This window comes from Chlamydotis macqueenii, chromosome 1 (genome assembly GCF_036417535.1).
Source record: "Chlamydotis macqueenii isolate bChlMac1 chromosome 1, bChlMac1.mat, whole genome shotgun sequence".
NCBI lineage: Eukaryota > Metazoa > Chordata > Aves > Otidiformes > Otididae > Chlamydotis > Chlamydotis macqueenii.
In genome coordinates, this window is record NC_141556.1 from 194,140,656 (window position 1) to 194,162,090 (window position 21,435).

General features: G+C 41.2%; 1 protein-coding gene across 9 annotated transcripts in view; it reads right to left on the reverse strand.

Moving 5' to 3' along the window:
* Nucleotides 1–21,435, reverse strand: part of CDK8 (cyclin dependent kinase 8) — an 85,410-nt gene that overhangs the window by 34,498 nt on the left and 29,477 nt on the right. For 7 of the 9 annotated variants that reach the window (XR_015257484.1, XR_015257483.1, XM_086739482.1 and 4 more), the window contains 2 exons: nt 11,549–11,659; nt 8,320–8,460 (listed from right to left, as the gene is read on the reverse strand). The exons of 1 other annotated variant lie outside the window; for it this stretch is intronic. Coding sequence is in view for 5 of the 8 variants with exons in the window: in XM_086739482.1 (XP_086595608.1) it covers nt 8,320–8,460; nt 11,549–11,659 (252 nt within the window). In the remaining 3 variants the exon portion in view is untranslated. Of the gene's footprint in view, nt 1–8,319; nt 8,461–11,548; nt 11,660–21,435 lie in introns of those variants that run through there. One more of the 9 variants, XM_086739484.1, reaches the window with a different exon arrangement.

The window sequence follows — 21,435 nt, forward strand, 5'->3', positions numbered from 1 at the left end:
ATGAAATTTGAAAAATAAAATTAATGTTTTAATACCTTATCTTTATACAAAATGTTTCTGAAATTTGCTAACAGATGCAAAAGTTACTTCGGGGAACCAGCAAATAACCAGCACACCCAGGTAAGCTCTGTCTCCTTAAGCAGCCAGGCTATTCCCACACAGTATCAGTAGACCAACATAAAGGTTTTTTTATTGCGGAACATGCAACATCATTTGCATTTTTAAGCTATTTTTCCCATAGACTGTAGTAGTAATGCTATTGTTTCCCCTATCTAAAACCCTAAAGCAGCATATCTTGTTTTCAGTTTAGAAATCACTACGCAACACGTGGACAGGTGTGTTTCTAGTCCTGTTATTAAATGTGTGTTCCACCAAATAAGGACAAACTTCTCAAAAGCCACTACAATTACATTAATTCCTGATGAAAGGCACTGAAAAGGTCTGCCTTGATTTCACAGTCTGTCAGTTAAAGACGTAAATAGCTATAAAGATCAGTCTTGAAACATTCCATCTAGTACTCAAGGGCTCTGGAAGGTGGAGAGAGAACACAAAAGCAGTACCCTTCACAACACCATTTATAGCCATATGAAGAAAAACTACAAGTTTCTTTCAGTCTCAAATTTGCCGTTCACCTTTCGCAGCAGTTCTTCACCAACTAGGAAATGTTTGGAGATCACACGTTAAAAATTACTTGATGTACGATGACACAGAAATGTCAGGAAAAAATACTCTCCTTCCATTGCTTCTTGCGTCTGACAGTTCTGCAGCAGATAAGTGAAAAAATCTCAAAAAATATCAATAATCATGTAATGTAAATTCATGTCTCCAAATACTCAATGATCTTAAACAGCTCTGAACCCAGTATCAGCCCTTAGCATACTCCACTAGTGACTGGTGTTCAGCTCGACTTTATGGCACAGATCACAACCCTTTGAGCCCATCAACTCAGTCAGTTTTCAATCCAGCTCACTTCACTGTGCACATACCTAGTCTGTACTTGATTACTTTGTCTACAAGGATCTTATGGGATGCAGTGTTGAAAGCCTTACTAAAGTAAGCAACATCATCTGCTCTTCTCTCATCCTCACAACGATTTGCTTACATGAAGCAAATTATTTTGTATATCTCTATCGGCTGGTCTACGGTGAATTCACAGATCTCTAAGCAGTATGCTGGAAGGCTGGCAGTACTGCAGCAATAAGCTCTGTATTTCTAACTTCAAGTTTGCCTTTGTACAAAGTTGACAGATGTTACTCAGTCAAGAGCTTGACCTAACAAGCTATTGCCAACAGCAAAGTTCAAGAAGAAAGCAAGCCAAATGGATTGTCATTTGTACAGAAGTTCTTAAAAAAAAAAAAGTTTCTTTGGGTGGAGGTTTTTGTTTTGGGAGGCAGGGGGGTGTTTTTGTTTGGTTTGGAATTGTGGTTTTGGGGTTTTTTTTTGTTTCTTTGTTTGGGTTTTTTGTTTCCCCCTCACCCCAAGTTATTGGCATGAGCATCAAATACTTAGTTTTGCAGTCTCTTCTGATCATTTCTACACTTGGACTAGTTACTGGTTTGAAATTTGAATCTAAAACAAAGAAAATGCTCAGAAAGGCAAACAAGAGAGTAGTCATGTTCCCTGCAAAGAGCAGCATTAAGAAACATTCAATGATGTTATTTTAACTACAGAATACTTAGAATTATAGTAAATTACAACTCACAGGAAAGTACATTATTACAGTCTATGCAAGAAAACAACAAAAACCTTCTGCCAGACACATTCTTTTGTGATCTCATGAAAGCACATACTTACATAACGAAAAAAACCTTGGAAACAAAAGTCTTGGAAAATGCAACAGATGACAGCCAAAATAGAGATTAGATTTGGTTGTTTTGTTTTTTTTTTTTTCTCATTTGAAAGCAAATCACTAGTAAGTCATTACAATGCCTTTTGGGAGATAATGCCTATTATCTATTTATATACTTTAACAGGGTAGAAGACCACCCTACTTTTAAAATAACTTCTTTCTAGAAGCATGCACAGCTTTTCCTACTATTTGTTTTTAAGCACTCAGGTTCATTTCTTCAAATGACCACAGTTTTGTAAGCACTAGAGCAGGACCGAAGGACATTCCTGTATTTTTTGAAGTAGTCTTTGAATATTGATGAGAGACATATCCTTGGATTCAAGAGCTCTAATGTGGAAGATGATAAACAGGCAGGGTAAAAGTTCCACTTGTATATTTAGCTTTGCCTAAAGCACATACTTAAGTGATTCACAGCCAGAGCCTGGAAAGTGACTAAGATGATGTCTACAAAAAACATCTTTAATGTTCCCACTAATCCCAAACCTGGCAGTAGGTATCTTTGGGAAGAGTTCAGGCCCTAGGAAGCTACATTTCAACTGTTTTAAAGCTTGTCTGCCTGAAAGCTTATTAAAAAACAGTGCTCATCCCACAGCAGCAATTTAGCTGAGCTGCACACTAGGAAGGCATTAAATAGGCTGCAGCATCCTGTGCTAGTTTGCAAATGGTCACATCCACAGCAACACCATCCCAGACTGACTAGGACGTGGATGTTGTTGACAAAGGTTAAGAGACCGCCATTCCTCTGGCGAGAGACAGGAGGAGGGGAATGGGACGGAGGAGCTCCGCACTGTGTTACCCATTTCCATACCTCGCTTGCCAAGTGGCAATTCATCTGTTCAACACCCACTCACACCACGCACAAAGAAATAAGCCAGGGAATTTAGTTTGAAAGTTTGGGAACAGAAAAAAAATATTTCATTGTAGTGCCTCAGCTGCAGTACTACAAGAGCTGCAAGATTTCCTCCAGGTACTCAATGACTTTTTTGCCTCAGTCTTCACTGATAAGAACTCTTGTCTCCCCACCCAAGCTGTGGAAGGCACAGGCAGGGACTGCAAGGATGAAGAACCGCCCACAGTGCTCGAAGAGCAGGTTCGAGATCATTTAAGGAACTTGAAGGTGCACAAGTCCATGGGGCCTGATGAGATCCATCCGCGCGTCCTGAGGGAACTGGCGGATGAAGTTGCCAAGCCACTGGCCATCATATTTGAGAAATCGTGGCGGTCTGGTGAGGTCCCCGATGACTGGAAGAGAGGAAACATAACCCCCATTTTTAAAAAGGGGAACAAGGAAGACCCGGGCAACTACAGGCCGGTCAGCCTCACCTCTGTGCCTGGCAAGGTCATGGAGCAGATTCTCCTGGAAACCATGCTAAGGCACATGGTGAGCAAGGAGGTGGTTGGTGACAGCCAACATGGCTTCACCAGGGCAGATCGTGCCTGACCAATTTGGTGGCCTTTTATGACGGGGTAACAGCATCGGTGGACAAGGGACGGGCAACAGATATCATCTACCTGGACTTGTGCAAGGCATTTGACACTGTCCCGACAACATCCTTCTCTCTAGAGAGGCATGGGTTTGATGGATGGACCACTTGGTGGATAAGGAGTTGGCTGGATGGCCGCACTCAGAGAGTGGTGGTCAACGGCTCAATGTCCAAGTGGAGACCGGTCACCAGTGGCGTCCCTCAGGGGTCCGTGTTGGGCCCGGCCCTGTTCAACATCTTTGTCGGCGACATGGACAGTGGGATAGAGTGCACCCTCAGCAAGTTCGCCGATGACACCAAGCTGTGTGGTGCCGTCGACTCGCTGGAAGGGAGGGATGCCATCCAGAGGGACCTTGACAGGCTGGAGAGGTGGGCCCATGCCAACCTCATGAAGTTCAACCAGGCCAAATGCAAGGTCCTGCATCTGGGTCGTGGCAATCCCAAGCACAAATACAGGCTGGGCGGGGAATGGATTGAGAGCAGCCCTGAGGAGAAAGACCTGGGAGTGTTGGTAGACGAGAGGTTCAACATGAGTGGGCAATGCGCCCTTGCGGCCCAGAAGGCCAATCGCATCCTGGGCTGCATCAAGAGGAGCATGGCCAGCAAGTCGAGGGAGGTGATTCTGCCCCTCTACTCTGCCCTGGTGAGACCCCACCTGGAGTACTGCGTCCAGTTCTGGAGTCCCCAACACAAGAAGGACATGGACCAGTTGGAAAGGGTCCAGAGGAGGGCCACAAAGATGATCAGAGGGCTGGAACACCTCTCCTATGAGGACAGGCTGAGAGAGTTGGGGCTGTTCAGCCTGGAGAAGAGGAGGCTCCGGGGAGACCTGATAGCGGTCTTCCAATACCTCAAGGGGGCCTACAAGAAAGATGGGGAGAAGCTGTTCAGTAGGGCCTGTTGTGATAGAACAAGGGGTAATGGGTTTAAATTAGAAGGGGGTAGGTTTAGATTAGATATTAGAAAAAAATTTTTTACAATGAGAGTTGTAGAGCACTGGAACAGGTTGCCCAGAGAGGTGGTGGAGGCCCCATCCCTAGAATCGTTCAAGGCCAGGCTGGATGAGGCTCTGAGCAACCTGATCTAGTCAGGGATGTCCCTGCTTCTTGCAGGGGGGTTGGACTAGATGACCGTTGAAGGTCCCTTCCAACTCTAACTATTCTATGATTCTATGTTTTTGTTCAGGGGTAGTTTGGGCGGTGTTTTTTGGGGAGGTAGTATGTTTTTAAGTATTGTTGCACCACATGAGCACTTTAAATAGTTTCAGTGCAAAATCTATTATTAACTTAATATTTTGTTAATATATTATTACATTACTAATCTTACTGTCACCATACAAAACCAGTGGACAGGTGCTCATCTCTTAGCTGAAACTGAATCCTGACTGTGTGGACCAGCCTACTACACACTAATATCAAATAAAGATGTATTTTTAAATGTTAACAGCCATGGCATATAAATTGTTGTACCATGCAAAGAGACCTCTATTTTGAGCCCATTACTTGAAGAAATCTTCCAAGCACACTGTTCAGTCCATCCTCTTTCCTCATGCTACTGAGGAAGCAGATTGACAAGAACAGGTATACAGACAGTCTTCTGCTGACGCTTATCTTCAGTGTGGAATAAGCACTTTGAGTACAGGAAGAAGTCCAATAGCTGGATATCAAAGTGGAAAAAATACTAGGAAAATAAGTCAGCAAAAATGCAGTATGTTTCAAGCATGCTTGATCACTAAATTCAAAATATTATTAAAACTATAATTGATGCACTTTGTGGTAATTACTTGAAGTGTTCTTATTTCCTTCCTGTTACAGTCAGAGCATGAATAAACAATCTGCTCTCAGTCATGAAATTTTAAAAAGTTGAAGAATATGCAAGTCAAATAAGAAATTTTAAATGAACTGACATTTATTTGGTGAAAAATTTTACTGGTATGTTTTGAAGACTTATGGAAAAGCTAACTACTTAAGCACAGCCTATTCAAAGATAACAAATATAATCAACACCTCCCTTGCTCTGATGGAAATGGTGAATTTGCTTTCATGTAACCAGTGAAAGGAAAAAACAGCAAAGAAAGTTAACTATTTAAATAGCTGTAATGGCTAAGATCTGTATGCATTTCCTTTGTAAAAGTCAAACCTGGACTAGAAAAAAAGACAAAAATTATTGTCTTCCTACAGTTTTTTTTTTTCTGTTTCATACAGAATATACTCACTTTATACAAATCTCACATGAATTAAGATTCCTCAGTATCCCCATTATGAAGACAAATTTCACAGCCTAAGTGTTAGTGGCTATTAAAAAACCACATAGTTTCACTGCCTGATCTGTGGGTGCTAGCAAGAAAGGAATGACTTTATGCTGATTACAAAAGTTAAGACACCAAAAAACCTCTAAAACATTACCTACCTAAAAGCTAACTTCATTACGATATCTTAAAAAAAAAATAAAAAATAAAAAATCCCAAAACCTATAAAATTGCACTTAGATGGAGGATAGTTACTTTCCCAAGAGATGAGATGATGATTTAAAAAAAACAAAACAAAACAAAACTTATCCTGTGAAAGAGATGTAGCAAAGAACAGATTTTTTTCTGCCAGAGTACTATATTCGTTAGCTTCCTACCATACCCAAGCAACATCACTCTTATAATAGCTCGTATATGACAAGAAAGCAAGCACATTACTTAAGCAACTCTATGTGTATATCTGTATACATCTAAATCTAGGGAAATATAAAACATTCAGAAACTACAGCAACACCTATCATTCCAAAGGCACAGTAGGAAAAACATAATAAATCTGTCCAGTCATCCAATCAGGGGTTAAAATTGATGATTTAACACTAATATGCCTGAAGGCTAATATTACAGATATCCTGGAACAGAAATCCACATCTATGAACAAGCATTAACATCAGTTATTTGCTTTAGATCAGTAGATACACCCTATTGAAGTTTCAATTTGCAAGCTCAACTTTGCACCAATATGCCCCCGTCTTGCTAGGACAAAGCATGAGGTAGAATCCCTTTAGTAACCCATGGACCCTGATAAAAGGAAGAAAGTATCTGACAGATACAATTACATCTTTTCTCCTGGATGAAAGACATGCCTTCTAAATTCAGCTCAAATTGAATGGTTTCAAAACAATACACCCAAAAGGTGTCCACAGATGAGGCAGCACAGGCAGCCCCTGCACAGCTTTTATAGGATTCTCACCAACACGGCTTGACAAGGTTCCAGCGGGAAGACCTCTCAGACTCTGCCTCAAGCTTTTGATCTCTTCCTGAGATTATCAAAAGATAGCCAATTGTGATGGTGGTTTTTCTGCTGGAAGAAAACTTCATGCTGGACTGAGACCACCAACTCATTTCACACAGGTCAGAAAATGAGATGGTAATAGTTTCTCGAAGTTGCCAACTTCAACTGTATTTGAGCAACAGACCTAGATGTGAAAGGCTCTGTAACAAATTACCAATCTCCTGAGCCATCCAGTTAACAACATGCATGGTTTTCTTTTAAACTCAATTATGCTTAAGTTCATACATTTTCTGAAACTGCAAAAAGTAAAACATCAGAAAAATTTAGATTCCTAATGACACTCGTTTGTTTTCTGTATGCCTCTTAAAACTGAAGAGTACTACTGCAAGGAGAACAGAAGAGTGAGACATACATTCTGGTATAAAACAAAGTGTGTCTAAGTAAGTAACACACACTCTGTATTTCTAGACTATGTTTTACTTCACTATTTCATGAGTTATGACAAAGCCATCACAATCTTTTTTACTTTTTCACCTCAGTGCTGAGGCTTTTGTTCCACCTCTAAAACCAGGAGCAAATTAGAAACAATATCCATACAATTATTTTAATAAACCAAAGCTTCTTTGTATTTAATTTCTGAAAATGTTATTTATCAAAGACAAACATTTTTACATCAGTGTTTAAACAGAGACTGGCACTCTATAAAAGCACTTATTGGGCATGAAAAACAGAAGACAAATAACTAGTCATTGACTGCATTTCCAGGGACACTATTAAAGCTATTTCAAAGACAGTAAGTGACTCCGGAAGAGTAACAATGAAGCCAGACTTTATTGCACCAAGCATAGAATAGCATTGGTAATACTGATTCAGGGGAATGAAAGGTCAAACTAATGATACTCTCACATACTAATGAAATTTCAGTAATTAGAAGCATCATATATAAATAGCATCATACTTCAATAGCTTTTTTTTTTTTTTCATCATTTTGCTTCTAAGAATAAGAGCTACAGACAATTGAGTCAGGAAAACTACCCAATTGTAAGACAAATGGAACCAGCCCAGCCAGCTACAGGCATATTTGAAAGGCAAATATATAAGAATTGGTGATATTCACCAATTCAAAACATTTAATAGAAATTGCTAGTTAAGGAATACTAACTCAAGTTCAAAATGTTTTGCTTATACTGTAGTTTGGATAAACATTAGTTTATTTGCAGAAGTCTTCAAAGGTCAGCACAGCTATATTTCTGATATATTATAAATACTAGGAGAAGATAATGGCCTTCAAAAGTTACCTTCATAAATAAAACTGATAATTTTAGGGAGTTTTTATTTTTTCCAGCAGTTCTTAGAGCAAATCATCCTCTCCCCCACCTACACACATCCCCTATTTATCTTACCTGCAGTGACACTACCAGAGGCATTTTCTGTACCTCAACATGCCTGTTATGTAAATGAACACTTTTAAAAATAGTTTATTTAGAAAAACCAAAAAAAAAGAAAACAGCCATCTGATATACATTGCTGTCATAAGCATATCAGATCATAGCTGGCTTTTAAAATTCACTCTATTAATCAAAGTTGTCTGACGGCAATATAAAAACATATATTAATTAGTACATACCCTTAGCACAAAGTTTTTGTTTCCCAGCTATTTCTATAAAAAACAATCCTTGCCCTCAATCATCATCCCAGTGCTAAAACCCATTGCGGATCCACTTACCAAATCCCTGTGTAACACCCAGTTAGCATGCAGGTAGTGAATACCATCTAGGATCTGATATAACAGTGACTTCACCATTCCCCGAGGTAACTGAACGGGTTTCTTGTTTGCTTTAGAAGCCCTGTGAAACTTGATTATATGCTGTAAAGGGGAAAAAGAAATCAAAATTAAGAAGTGTAATTTTTTGATCTACAGCATTACACAAAAAGATTGCCAGCAATTTATATAGACTACTTAGGTTTGTTTTGTTTTTTTTTTTTTTTCAACCTTTCATCATTCATTTTCAAAACTAGAAACAGGTACCTTAAGTACCAGAAAATTAATATCGTACGAGGTAAAGCAATCACTGTCCCAAGGAAATCTCTCAAAAATAAAATCAGTTGTTGCTGTGGTTTAACTCTGGCAGGCAGCTAAGCCCTACATAGCCACTCAGTCTCCTACAGTCGGATGAGGAATACAAACCTAATACAACCGCAGAGCAAACTCACTTGCAGATCACTGATCTTGGAGATTTCAGGGGTATTTTTATTTGGGGGTTTCTTCTTGTTAAGAAGGGCTGATATCTTGTTTATCACAGCATACAATTAAAAGTGCATTACTTAACTCCTATATTATTTTACTTTCAGGTTTTCTCCTACAGTAATAATGACACTGTAATATTCAACACCTAATGCCAGACAAATTCTTGCAAACTATATTGTGAGTTTTAAACATCTAAATTAGAAGCCCAGATATATTCCTCCTTTTTTACTTTACCCTTAAAGCACAGTACTCTCAAAACAGAAGCTGTTGACAGAGCAAAGCTATAAATCTGTCCATCTGAAAGTCAGCCACCAAGCCAGACACGGACAAAACCTTTAACAATTCCAAGTGTAAACACAGGCAACAACATCTAGCAACAATGAGGAATCCAAAAGGATATGTTGTCTTAGCACTTGAGTCCCAGGTGCCACTAACTTCAATAGCATAAGGTGTGCCACAGTCATGGTAACCATTTCCATGTTTGCCTCCTTTTGAGAGAGGGGTAATTTATAGAACGCATTCATACTTTTTTTCTGTAATGGTTCACACTTCTGGAATCATCAAAACAGTCCTGATCTTGTCCACCCAAAACCTGGCACCAAACTTCTATCACATGTTTGTCCTGCACTCCTGAGCTTCCACATTCTGGGGGCCAATTAGGTACCCAACTACTCAAGCCCCCTTGGGAAACTGTCTTTCCTCTCCTGCTGCAGCCCAGCTCCCTATAGCTTGCCCTCCTTTGCTTCAGGCATCGAGTTTGCCTTTCCTGGGAGAAACAGGAACACCCCTGTTCTGCCTAAGATCAAAAATGGAGCTGCACAGAGGAGAGAAACATTGATCAAAAGGTGGCAGTTCCTGCCCAGTCAGCCAAGCACCACACAGACGAGCACCCCTCAGACTGAGCCACAAGTTTAATCTCCTCTCACCTCTCACTTCCACTGACTTCAAAGCAAACGTTATTTTTTCATGCAGTGGCCAGAGAGCTAATATACTCTGAGCCCTCTTCCCAGCCTTTTTTGAGATCTGCTGTGCTAGATATGCATAGCGCTGGAGGACCTACTCCACAGCTGGCTCTCTGGGGCATGGAGCCAGCCCAGTCTCTGCAGCTAAGTCTCTTGCATCCAGACAGAGTGAACAACCAGGAGCTGGTACAGCTGGGGAGTTCTGAAGTTTAGACAGGTATGTGCATGTAAACAAAGTTAGAAATGACCCTTGATTTTTAAGTTACTTGTATACAAGCCAGTGTTTCATTAACAGAAGTGTTTCTGCAGTGATTTTGGTTAAGTATGAAGCAATGTAGAAATGTATAAACGCAAACAAGGACAGGTCACTATTACTCACAATCTTGCAAACAAATACAAAGCCTTACAGCACATTTTGAAATAAAAGAACCAGACTCAAACATTCCTAAACATCTGTAGCTTAGTGTATTACAAAAATGGGGGAGCAGTGAAAAAAAAAGTGCTTATTTTTTCCTCCACATTTAAAAAACCCTTTACTTCATTTCCTCAAGATTTCTTTGTTTGTTTTTGTACATCAGCCTTTAGAATGTCTCAGCATTTCAGCTGTTAGGTAACTTTTTTTCCCTTAATTTTATTTGGTAACAAAATCTCAATACCAAGTATCAGAATTTCCAAGACATTTAACTGGGAGAAAATATCTTCAATTCAGCTTAGCTGAAGGAAAACTGACACATTAGTTCTTAGGCAAACACTACTGAATTATTCCCAATTACAAGGAAACCCATTTTCAAAAGAAATTAGTTTTACTTTGGTTTGTGCTGTCTAAACTACATGCAGAGAAAAATCCAACTCATTATTTGTACTGCACAAGTCTTACATGAACACATACATCAAAATTTCCAACTAATTCCAAATTGCCTCTGTTGTACTCTTTGATCCAAATCTCCTTCATATCTTTTAAGGTTAGCATTACAATATTTGCTCAATTGAGAGCAACGCTCAAAATGTATGTCAGATTTGAGGCATACACATCTTTTTTTCAGGAAAGTCAAGGTTGCACAGGATTTTGGATTCTTTACAATGCTACTTAAGGGTTGGGTTTTTTTTTTTTTAAGTATTCCAAATAGATGTTAAGCTTACAAATATTAAGTTAACAAAAGAAAAGAGTATGTACCTTAACACAAATTTACTTTGTCTCCAATGTGGTTATATTTTAAAGCTGTACCACGCAATGAGGAATACAGACCCTTTGTCCCAAATATATGAAATTTTAGCAGATCAGTTAAGTTAAAATCTCTTCCCCCTGGAACATGTGAATCAAATTTCAATTGTATACAGTGGCATTACTCTCAGTTCATCTATTCATGGATGACACGCAATGTAACTAAAACTTTAAACTGTCCTATTCAGCTCCTAAGTTTGTCATTTTTCAAAAGGAAACCATCTGCATAATCAATTACATTTTCCTGTACTCCAACTGTAATGGAGGCTTATATCTGCATTTAACTAGATTTCTAGCTACTGAGAGCTGAATGCAGATTTTTATCTTCTTAAAGAGCTCACAGATTAACTGTGAAGCATGCTTACCAAACATGTTCCATTGCTTTTCCTTTAGTACTGAAAATGTTTTCAGCAAACACAGGGCAAAAAGCTATACTGTTTTTAAACCAATGCATCTTCCCTGACCTTGTCCTTTTCCTGCAACTAAAGCTCTAAGTCTGGTACCTACAAACAATTTGCCTTACCCAGAGGTCATGCTCAGCGTAGTCAAAGAGAAGCCACACTTTCCTGTCAGCATGAGAAAGAAACACCTTTTGCAGAGAAATGACATTTGGATGCTTGAGCTCCCGCAGCAACTGCAAAATAAAGAAAGTACACAACAGTTATATCCGCACATCCAGAGCTACGAAAGGGGTGGAAACATGAATTCTTTAACAGTCTTTGCTACATATTCTACAATACAAACAGTAAGAGTTGGAATCTGCAAGTCACAGAAAACAGCACTTTTTTTTTTTCATGGAAGAACTATTCACTAGTTTGAAACCAGAGTTGAAAGTGGGTCATAACCCCCTTAAGGCATTCATCTCCTATTCACTTCCTAAAAGCTGAAGTCTATTTAAACCTCACTGTTATCCGGAATCAAGAAGACTCCGCAAACAGCCAGCTGTGGCATGTGTCCTTTCCCACAGGCTGTAATCTTCGATAGAGCCATGTGGGGTATCCAATTTTCTCCTGACTCCCAGTTATCTGAAAACCGTGTATTTCGGTTGCAGCCATTCAAGGCTGAATGGGATGACTCATTTAAAGCCTGTAAATGCAGTCAGCTAAATGAAGAAGTTGTTTGTAAGACGGAATCAGCTGATCTACAAGGTCACCTTCACCTTCAGAAGAATGTCTGACTCCCTCCCACAACATATATTACACCAGTTACAGCACTCACAGAAGCAGTCCATGAAACAGCTCTCAGTTCAAGAGAAAACTTACCCAGACACACAAAGGTATTAATTTTCTGCTGAGTTCCTGAGCTGAAATGACTCATGGCGCTAACAGCAGACACAGCTAGGAGCAAGAACTTCTTCCAGCAAACAGTGAGCCAGTAAATTAGCTCAGCTGCTTTAGAAAATACAGCTTTATCCATCCTCAAAAGGAAAACATAACCAAGATATAGCACAGAAACTGAATGCAGACAGCATCGGTCTATTAGAGCTCTACTGGTCTTGTTACAATTGTACTGTACTCACACAATTGCCAAGGAAGAAACAAAAATGTTATCTAAGCAAACTATCGTCAAGTGTGGCTGAGCAAGACTAGATGAATTCTTGCCAGCTCCGTCGCCCAGAAATTATGACATTTTTAATAAAAGGAGTGTCTAAGGGCTTTTTTTTTTTTTTTTTGAGAGCCAAGGGCAATCTGAACTACTATCTGAATATAGAATATAAAAGTAACATTTTATTTCTGAGATTGAATCTATTCGCAATAAAATATAATTTTCCCATTACCTAGCAAAGGAAACAAGAAAACTCATTCCTTTCCACTGATACCTGTGTCACATGTGGTAACATTTTAGCTGCTACCAAGACAGTAAAATTGGAGTGGCTACCTGCATATGTTTGTTTCTTTCTTTTTTTTTTTACTTCATTTAAGACAGACTCCCATCCCTACTCACTGACTAGAGTCTTCAGCATGGCATTTCTTGAGCAAGAGGACCTGTAGCCCACAGAGCTTTTATCTTAAGTATGAGATCAAACCAGGAGACAGAGGGTTGAGGAGACAATGTAACATCACAAATCAATGCAGAAGGTAGTAGTTTCAGCATGTTAAACCTCTTAAGATTTGTTAAAGCTTACATAAAGGAATTGTAAGGCAGGATCTGCAAGAAGTGTGGAATTCTGTGAATGCCTATGATTCCTACAAAGCATAAAAACAGTATGGGGAAAATCAAAGAATGCTTATTCGCAATTTTTTGTCAATTACAGGTGGGGACCATCTGTGGTAGGTCGACCACAGCCAGCAGCTAAGCCCCACATAACCACTTGCTGACCTCCCTCAGTCAAATGTGGGAGGGAAGAGGAAAAAAAAAAAAAAAAATTGTGGGTGAGGATAAGACAGTTTAATAAAGTAAAGAAAAGGGGAATAAAAAATAAAAATAAAAACCGACAACAAAAAAAAACCACCAACCCATCTGAAGTGATGCAAAGGCAATCACTCACCACTTCCCACAGCAGCCCAGCCAGTCTCAGACCAAAGGCTGCCTCCCCAGAGGGAGGAGAGGCAGAGTGGGAAAGAGAAAAAAGCCTGGACACTGTGCAAGTGCCACTCAGCAACAGCCAAAACACTGGTGGGTTATCAACATTGCTTTATTCACAAATCTAAAACATAGCACCATACAGGCTGCTATGGAGAAGTTTAACAGTATCCAGAAGATTGTGTGACAGTTCAGTAACTATGTGTCCATACCAAAATTTTATCAGATTTCCTGTGGTCTGATGACACACCTGTACAAGGCACAAGAGACCATGCCTCGATTGAAAAGGCAGACACTAATCTGAGCTCTAGAAAATAATGTAGTTTTTCCCTTCAGTCCTTTCTTGTCCCATTTTAAGTCCATGCTACTTCTCAATTCCCAGGTAGTAGCTATCACCCTCTTTAAAAATCCAACCTCCCCAAAACAGATGTGATTCACCCCAGAGGACACACCAAAGCTGGTCCAGAACATAACACAAAGATGATAAACTTTGAGTAACGCAGCAGAAGGGTTCCCTGTCTGTGTAGGGAAGCAACAGAGATATAGTTCTCCTTTGTTTGTGCTAGGAGTAGTCAGTCCTGCAGACTTTGAGATTCACAGCATTCCTTGTGTCTGCTAGATGACAGGCTGCTGATCTTCCCTGTTTCCAAACCCAGCCAGTAGCAAGGTACAAGTAACTGAGTGTGCATTTCCTACAGGCACACACACACAATACACACATGACAAGCCACTCGGGTATCAACGGAGGCAGGAGAACAGCATCTTCTTTGCAAGCACCCACATCAGCACCAACAGTACCTGTGTAAAACTTGGAACAAGACAAGCGTCCTGGATCCCTTTCTCCACTCCAGCTAATCAGGCTTAAAGTTCACATACATGGACACATATTCATTGGTCCCTCAGACTCCAGTGTAGACTTTACATCAGTTCAGAACCAAAGCCCCAGCACCACTGTGCCAGGGAGAGCTCTGTGATTGTTCATCTCCTGACCTACGTCTCTCCCATAATCAGCTTCTGCAGACCTATGGTATTCCCAGCATCTGTCCCCTGCAGACCTCATCCCCCTCTCACCTCCTAGTCCAGCTTGGAGTTTGAGTTGGCTAGCAGGTCACAAATGCACACAGAGCACACTCACACAGAGAATAGTTCGGAATAGATACGGGACAGACTCTGACCGCATACTGGGCTCGGCCAGGCAGGCATTCTGCCCAGTAGCCTGCTTACGTGAAACCTGACCCTTATTCCCTCTCCATTTTCCCATGAGTTTTCAGTCCCAATCTACCTTGATCACTTTCCTGCTTCTTCTAAGCATCCTACAAAAAAGTTTCACAGAGTGCCAGCAGCCCTCTCAAATACCCAATAAAACCTCTATCCTCCTATAAGATCCATAGCAACCTGTTTGCTTTCTCACCCGTTACAAAGCCCTGGTTGATTCTCTTCAAGGACACACGCGAGAGGCTCCTTTTGTGGCCCATCACCAATGTTTTAAGAGTTCTAGCCTTTGTTACTGTCACTGACAGCAGCTACTACAGTTTGTGCATCTGTGTGCTCAGCTTATCATTCTTGCTGCGTTTTGCCTTTGCCTTTTCTGCTGAACAGTCATTAACTATATATTCTTTCAGTCTGCCTAAAAAACCTGATGGGTTTGGTCAAAGCTAGCCAGCCACAAGCACTCCAGAGAACAAGATGGCTAATACACATCAGCAAAACGATCAGAACAAGGAAATGATTGCTGCAGTGGTGACAGATGATCCCTGAATCACTGTCTTGGAAAGGCTGAAATGCTCCAGGACAGTGATAATGCAGAGCGACAAAAGCAAATGCCATCTGAAGGACAGAAGAGAGATAGAGATGATGTTATCTCATGCAGATGATAACACATCACACGGGCTGTAAAAGCAGCATTTCCAGCAACCTCTCTCCATGAACCAGACCTCTCTAGTCCACATGCCACATGCCCTTCCTACCAGAGGACTTGCCTTGTGTCCAGCAGCTGACAGTTCACTGGAGACAAGTGAACACAGTATGACCATCAGTACCATGCCTGGTAATGATAAAGACCACTTTTTGGCCTACTGACTGTGATATAAAATTCTTCTCCCCACCCTAGTTCAGTTCTATAGAACACAGAGAAAGTAGACAAAAACAATGCATTTGGCTCTCAGTAAGTTACTCTCCTTTTCATTTGCATATCACACAACGATTGAAGAACATGTCCACAGCCAGAAAGATTTCCCTTAAATCAGCTGGTCTGGTTGCTCTTTACAAGAAAGGGAAACCTTCAAAGAAATACAAATCAGCAACTGATGAAACTTATACATTTAGTTTGATTTCAGTGTTATAATCACATCTTGTCCCAGTCTGGTCTTGCCCCAACTTTCATAAATGTTGTAGTTCAGCCCCGACTCGGACCAGACTCACTCTCACTCCCCCCCACCCTCTCCGAGGGAATAGGGAGAGATAATATAAGAAAAAAAAAAAAAAAAAAAAGCTCGAGGTTTGAGACAAGAACAGGGAGAAATCCTTAAAGTTACTGTCACGGGCAAAACAGACTCGACTCGGGGAAAACTATTCATTTATTACTAAACACAGCAGGATAATAAGACAGAGAACAAGATAACCTCCCCCCATCCCTCCCTCTTCCTAGGCTTAATATCATCTCTACCACCTTCCCCCGCCTCAAGCAGCACAGCGGGGAAGAGGGAATGGGGGTTGCAGTCAGTTCATCACACATTGTTTTATGCCGCTGCTTCATCCTCAGGGGAAGAACTCCTCACATTCCTCCCCTGCTCCATCGTGGAGTCCTTCCCACAGGCCACAGTCCTTCTTCAAACTGCTCCGGCGTGGGTCATCTCTTCCACAGGCTGCAGTCCCTCCCTCCAGAACAGCTGCCCCAGCGGGCCCTCCACGGGCCACAGCCTCTTCAGGCCTCCACCTGCCCCAACATGGGGTCCTTCATGGGCTCCAAGTGGATCTCTGCTCCTCCGTGGACCTCCATGGGCTGCAGGGGGACAACCTGCTCCACCATGGTTGTCACCACAGGCTGCAGGGGAATCTTGGCCAGGAGCCACATTACTCCTCCCCCTCCTTCTTCACTGACCTTGGCATCTGCAGCTGTTCCTCTCACAAGAAAAGTTCTTTACAGCTGGCTCAGGCAGATGCCTCTCAGGTTCTCTTCACATCTCATCTCCTCTCCACTTGCAGCCGGGCTGAGTCAGGCCCAGTCAGCTGCCTGGCAGTAGGCCAGAGGGTGAGGCCTGCAAGGCCCACAAGGCTCACGCCTTCCCCTCTCTCCCCTGGCTCAGCTGCTTCACATCTTCTCCCCTTTTTTTTCCTGTGTTCCCCTTCTTAAATATGTTATCACAGAACATTCTCCTACCAATTGGCTTGGCCCTGGCCAGCAGGGTCCACCCTAGGCCCGGCCAAGTCCACTGAACAAAGGGGAGCAACTTCTAGCGGCTTCTTCCAGAAGCTGCCACCAGAGCCCCCCCATCACTAAATAAAACCAGAACAATAAATATTGTGTGCCATGTCCTGGGTTCACACTAAGGCTCTTCCGTCTTCCCCTACAAATGCAGAAATACTCATTCCACAACCATGGAGCAGCTGGGGGACGGTAAATGAAAGCGTCCTAACAATGCATAAAATTGTTAAATCACTTCAGAAACAAGGACAAATCGGGTAAGACAGGATATTATTGAATAACCAACAGAAGCATGACAGCAGCTTGGCAAACTGCCGCATGACTAAGGCAAATCTATTCTCGCACCACGACACTAACAAATAATTACCTTTCACATTAAATATGAGCTGAACTCAGCACAAGTCTCGATGAACATCATCTCCTTCCTCCGGTGATATTCCCACATTTCCCATACAGCTCTCTGCAACTACAGACTTCTCAGGCGCCAAGTCACTGTACAGAATGAGTGCATTCAGTACACCGCATTCTTTGCAGAAGTGAGGATTTCTAACTTTACAGGAAATATCATTCCACCCCCACTCTCGATGCTTGCTACTATGTGTGGTCCACAGGGAATGTCACCTGCTTAGTGCTGCAATACCACCATGCTTACTTCCATCTTCGAGCACAGACTCATTTGCTAGAGCAATTGCCCAGGTGACCTGGCCCAGAAGGAGTCTCTCTGATGTCCTGTCTCAGGACATTAGCTATTACAGAAAACAACTCTCCTTGCTCTCCCCGCCTTCCTATGAGTGCTATGCAATACGTTTCTTCCAAAGCTCAGGACAGTCAGAAAGCTGGCTAGACACAAAGCTATAGGCAACATGAAGCAAAACATTCACTTAAGCAAAAGTCACTACTGTGTCATCTTCCTAGTTTGATAGCATAAATTCAAAACCTAACCATCATCTCATGCTTCAAAAAGGCTCACATCAGTTCCACCAAGTGATTCAGCAACAAACAAATCACATATTAATAGTCATGCCACAGCCTTAAGATAGAAAATGGGAAAATAGGGACTTGGAACAGAAAGATTGCGGTTGATGGCAAAAAAGGTGATTTTCAGACCAGATGACTGACAAAGATTTAGTCGTCCTGTAACAGATAAGATACTAGTGCAACTACTGCTGCAACAGATGAGTATAGGCAGTAGTGAGACATTACCTGAAATATATGCACAATACTGGCCAATTCAGGAAAGACTAATTACAACTGCAAGAGCGCAAAGAAAGCCCAAGCCTACACCCAGGGGAAGGTAGAGTCTACCGCACAACGAGAAAGTGGTAGGCCAAGCCAAAATCGTTACAGTCTGCCAAAACAAAGCCAGAGAAGGAAAAAGTCTCTCTCTCTTTAAAATGAAAGCAGGAGAGAAGAGTTATTCTAACTAATTGACAATGTTATCATAAGTACAAATGGGTATGAACTATTCATGATTAATTTTGGCTTAAAGGCTGAATAACATTTATAGGGTCATTACTACAATGAGACTCAGGAACTACCTTCAGAAATTTTTCTTTTCCTTGAGCTTAACTTGCAGTTTGCTATATTTTTCAAGGTACATTTTGCTTGTCTGGAAAAGCAGGAGCAGACTATGGTGACTCCAAGCGTCATCCAATTCTACATTCATAAAATAAATTCCTAAAAACAAATAAAATAATATTCTTCGTTTCCTATAAAAAAAACTGGAGCTCTACTCAAGTACTTTAAACTTGTTATTTAAATTAAAATCCAAATTTTATGCACAAGACCTAAATCTTAAATTGGTTTAGCTGCTAACCGGTAGATTCGAGATCTGTTTGTTTCAATGTAAATATAACTTTACAGTTTTATATTCTCATGAGTCAGGTATTCCCCAGTACTAAGAAAGAATAAAATACCTGCTGAAAGTACATGCCGTTTGCCTTTCAAGTGTTCAAACGAAAGCTTACAAAAGCTATGTTACAGAAGAAGTTATAATACTGCTCACTCTATGAATTATGAAGCTGATAATACACTTTTGAAGCTTCAGTTCTTGAGACATACAACTGTGTCAAATTGTTGTTTTATTTTATTAGTTTGTTTTTATTTTTCAAGTCCTAAACATTGGAAAAAAAAAAAAGCCTAAACATTGCAAAAAATGTCAAGAAAAATGCACATTTCTGTTTTTAACTTCTGTGGTTTCCAAAACAAATGAGTTTTACCTGATCACATAGAGAAGTCAGTATTTATTAGCACTTATGTCCTAACACATTCAAAGTATTAGAAGAGGTGTTATTAAAGGATCTCTGAAAGTAAGGAGATGAATGAAGAATCCAGATAAAACAGACAATGGATGTCATAGAATCATAGAATAGTTTGGGTTGGAAGGGACCTTTAAAGGTCATCTAGTCCAAGCCCCCTGCAAGGAGCAGGGACATCTCCAACCAGATCAGGTTGCTCAGAGCCCCGTCCAACCTGGCCTTGAATGTTTCCAGGGATGGGGCATCCACCACCTCTCTGGGCAACCTGTGCCAGTGTTCTACTACTCTCACTGTAAAAAATTTCTTCCTTGTATCTAATCTGAATCTACTTCCCTCTATTTTAAAACTATTACCCCTTGTCCTACAGCAACAGGTCCTGCTGAAGAGTTTCTCCCTGTCTTTTTTAAGAAGCCCCCTTTAGGTACTGGAAGGAAACGTCAAGCTTGGTCAAATTCTGCTGTTCACGGAAAACATTATGATTCCTAAGGATTCCAATTTCTAACATTTAATCAGTATCTTTGTCCACTTTCACAGAACTAAAAATACTACTACCCTCCCTTTTTACAAAATCTCTTACAAATACCATTTGTAGTCCTGTAACATAGCTCAATAAAGTACTTAGTCAGAACTTGTATTTTACATACCATACTACTACTAAATTAAAGCATTTGAGAGTCATTAGACTTGCCAAATAAGGTCAAATCAAGCATTTGTCTTCCTCAATACTTTGCTGCCTTTCACCACATGGAAAGATTGCTAAAAAAACATTAGTTGTCTTCTGACATAAGGACCGTACTCAGCTAAATCGTTACTGTGTTTGATCTTGTAGGAAACTGCTTTCACCATTAGTGTGGAAGAGACATGACAGCACCCGTAACCTGAGGAACTTGCACCCAAATATCGTTCCTTATTGCATAGCTGGTATGGGATCTCTTCCAGCAAGCTCACTGGGACAGTTATTTGTTCCTTAACAGGGGAAGTCATTGAAGAGGATGAATCCTGGAGTCACTCAGTTTAAGCTTCTGCCTCATAAGGTCCCTCTAGCTGACACATGCTGCTTCAAAGTCCTTGGTCATCCTCAGACTGGCTCTGAAAGAGGCTTTAAACTCTTCTTCCATCCCCTCCACTGGCAGAAGGGAAAGAGACCTGATAATCACGTAATGACAATTTCTTGCCACCCAAGGGCATGGAAGCCCCAGTGTGCAAGGAGGACCAATTCACCTCCACAGGAGCCTCCTCCATCGAGGCCAACTTGGCCAAGACCACTACTCAATGGCAGCTCCCTTCTCATCTGCCCAGGGACACAGGCCTGCTGCTCTAGCTCTGTCTCTACCTCTCTGCCACCTTCCAGCCCAGAAGCTGAAGGCCAGAGTAATGGAGCAGTTGCAGAGGTGAACAGGACTGCTGCAGAGGCTTCCCCTTCCCAGTAAGAGCAGCAGTCATAACCAGCTCTCTCTGCTTATTCTCACACTGCCCGGGTACTGTGTGCCTACTCTGTGGAAATCTGGCCAAGTTCCAATACTCTCCTTTCTTTTGTTAATGCTCAGACATGTGAGGAGTAGGGCACAAATCTGCATTATACCCAAATCATCCCTTCACGTTCCTACCACTTGCCATGAGCCATGATACGCAACGGTGTAACGAAAGGATGGTTCAACTCAGCTTGCTCATACAACAGAAAACTAACCAAACTGTTTATTTTCCCTTTGGTAAAGATTAGCTTTCTCATCCTACAGCCACAGTATCACTAGATCCAACACAGAGAACATCACCTTTTGTGATGACAGCCTGCATTTGTTATAATAGGAAACCACAAAATCTTAGGAATGCCCAAATGCCTCCAAGGCAGACCTAAAGAGTGGAAATGATCAGAGAAGCCAGCTACTTTTTATTCTGTAGTTTTCTGTCCCAGCCCTGGCAAACTCAAGGCTGTTCTAACTTGTGCAAGTTGGCGATGGTGCTTGAATGACACCACGCAAACAGGAGACAGTCACAGAACAGCATCACACACCCCAGCTCTGCTTCATCCCATTCAGCATCTCCACCACTGAGAGTGCCTGCCACATCTAGCACTTCCTCTTCAGAGCCAAGTCAAAAACTAATGCTATCATATTAAAAAAAACATTGTGTTGTTTTGACATACAAACAAGCTCTTCAGTGACATTTCTGTCAAGCAAACCAGGCACCAAAAAACCCAGAGTTACC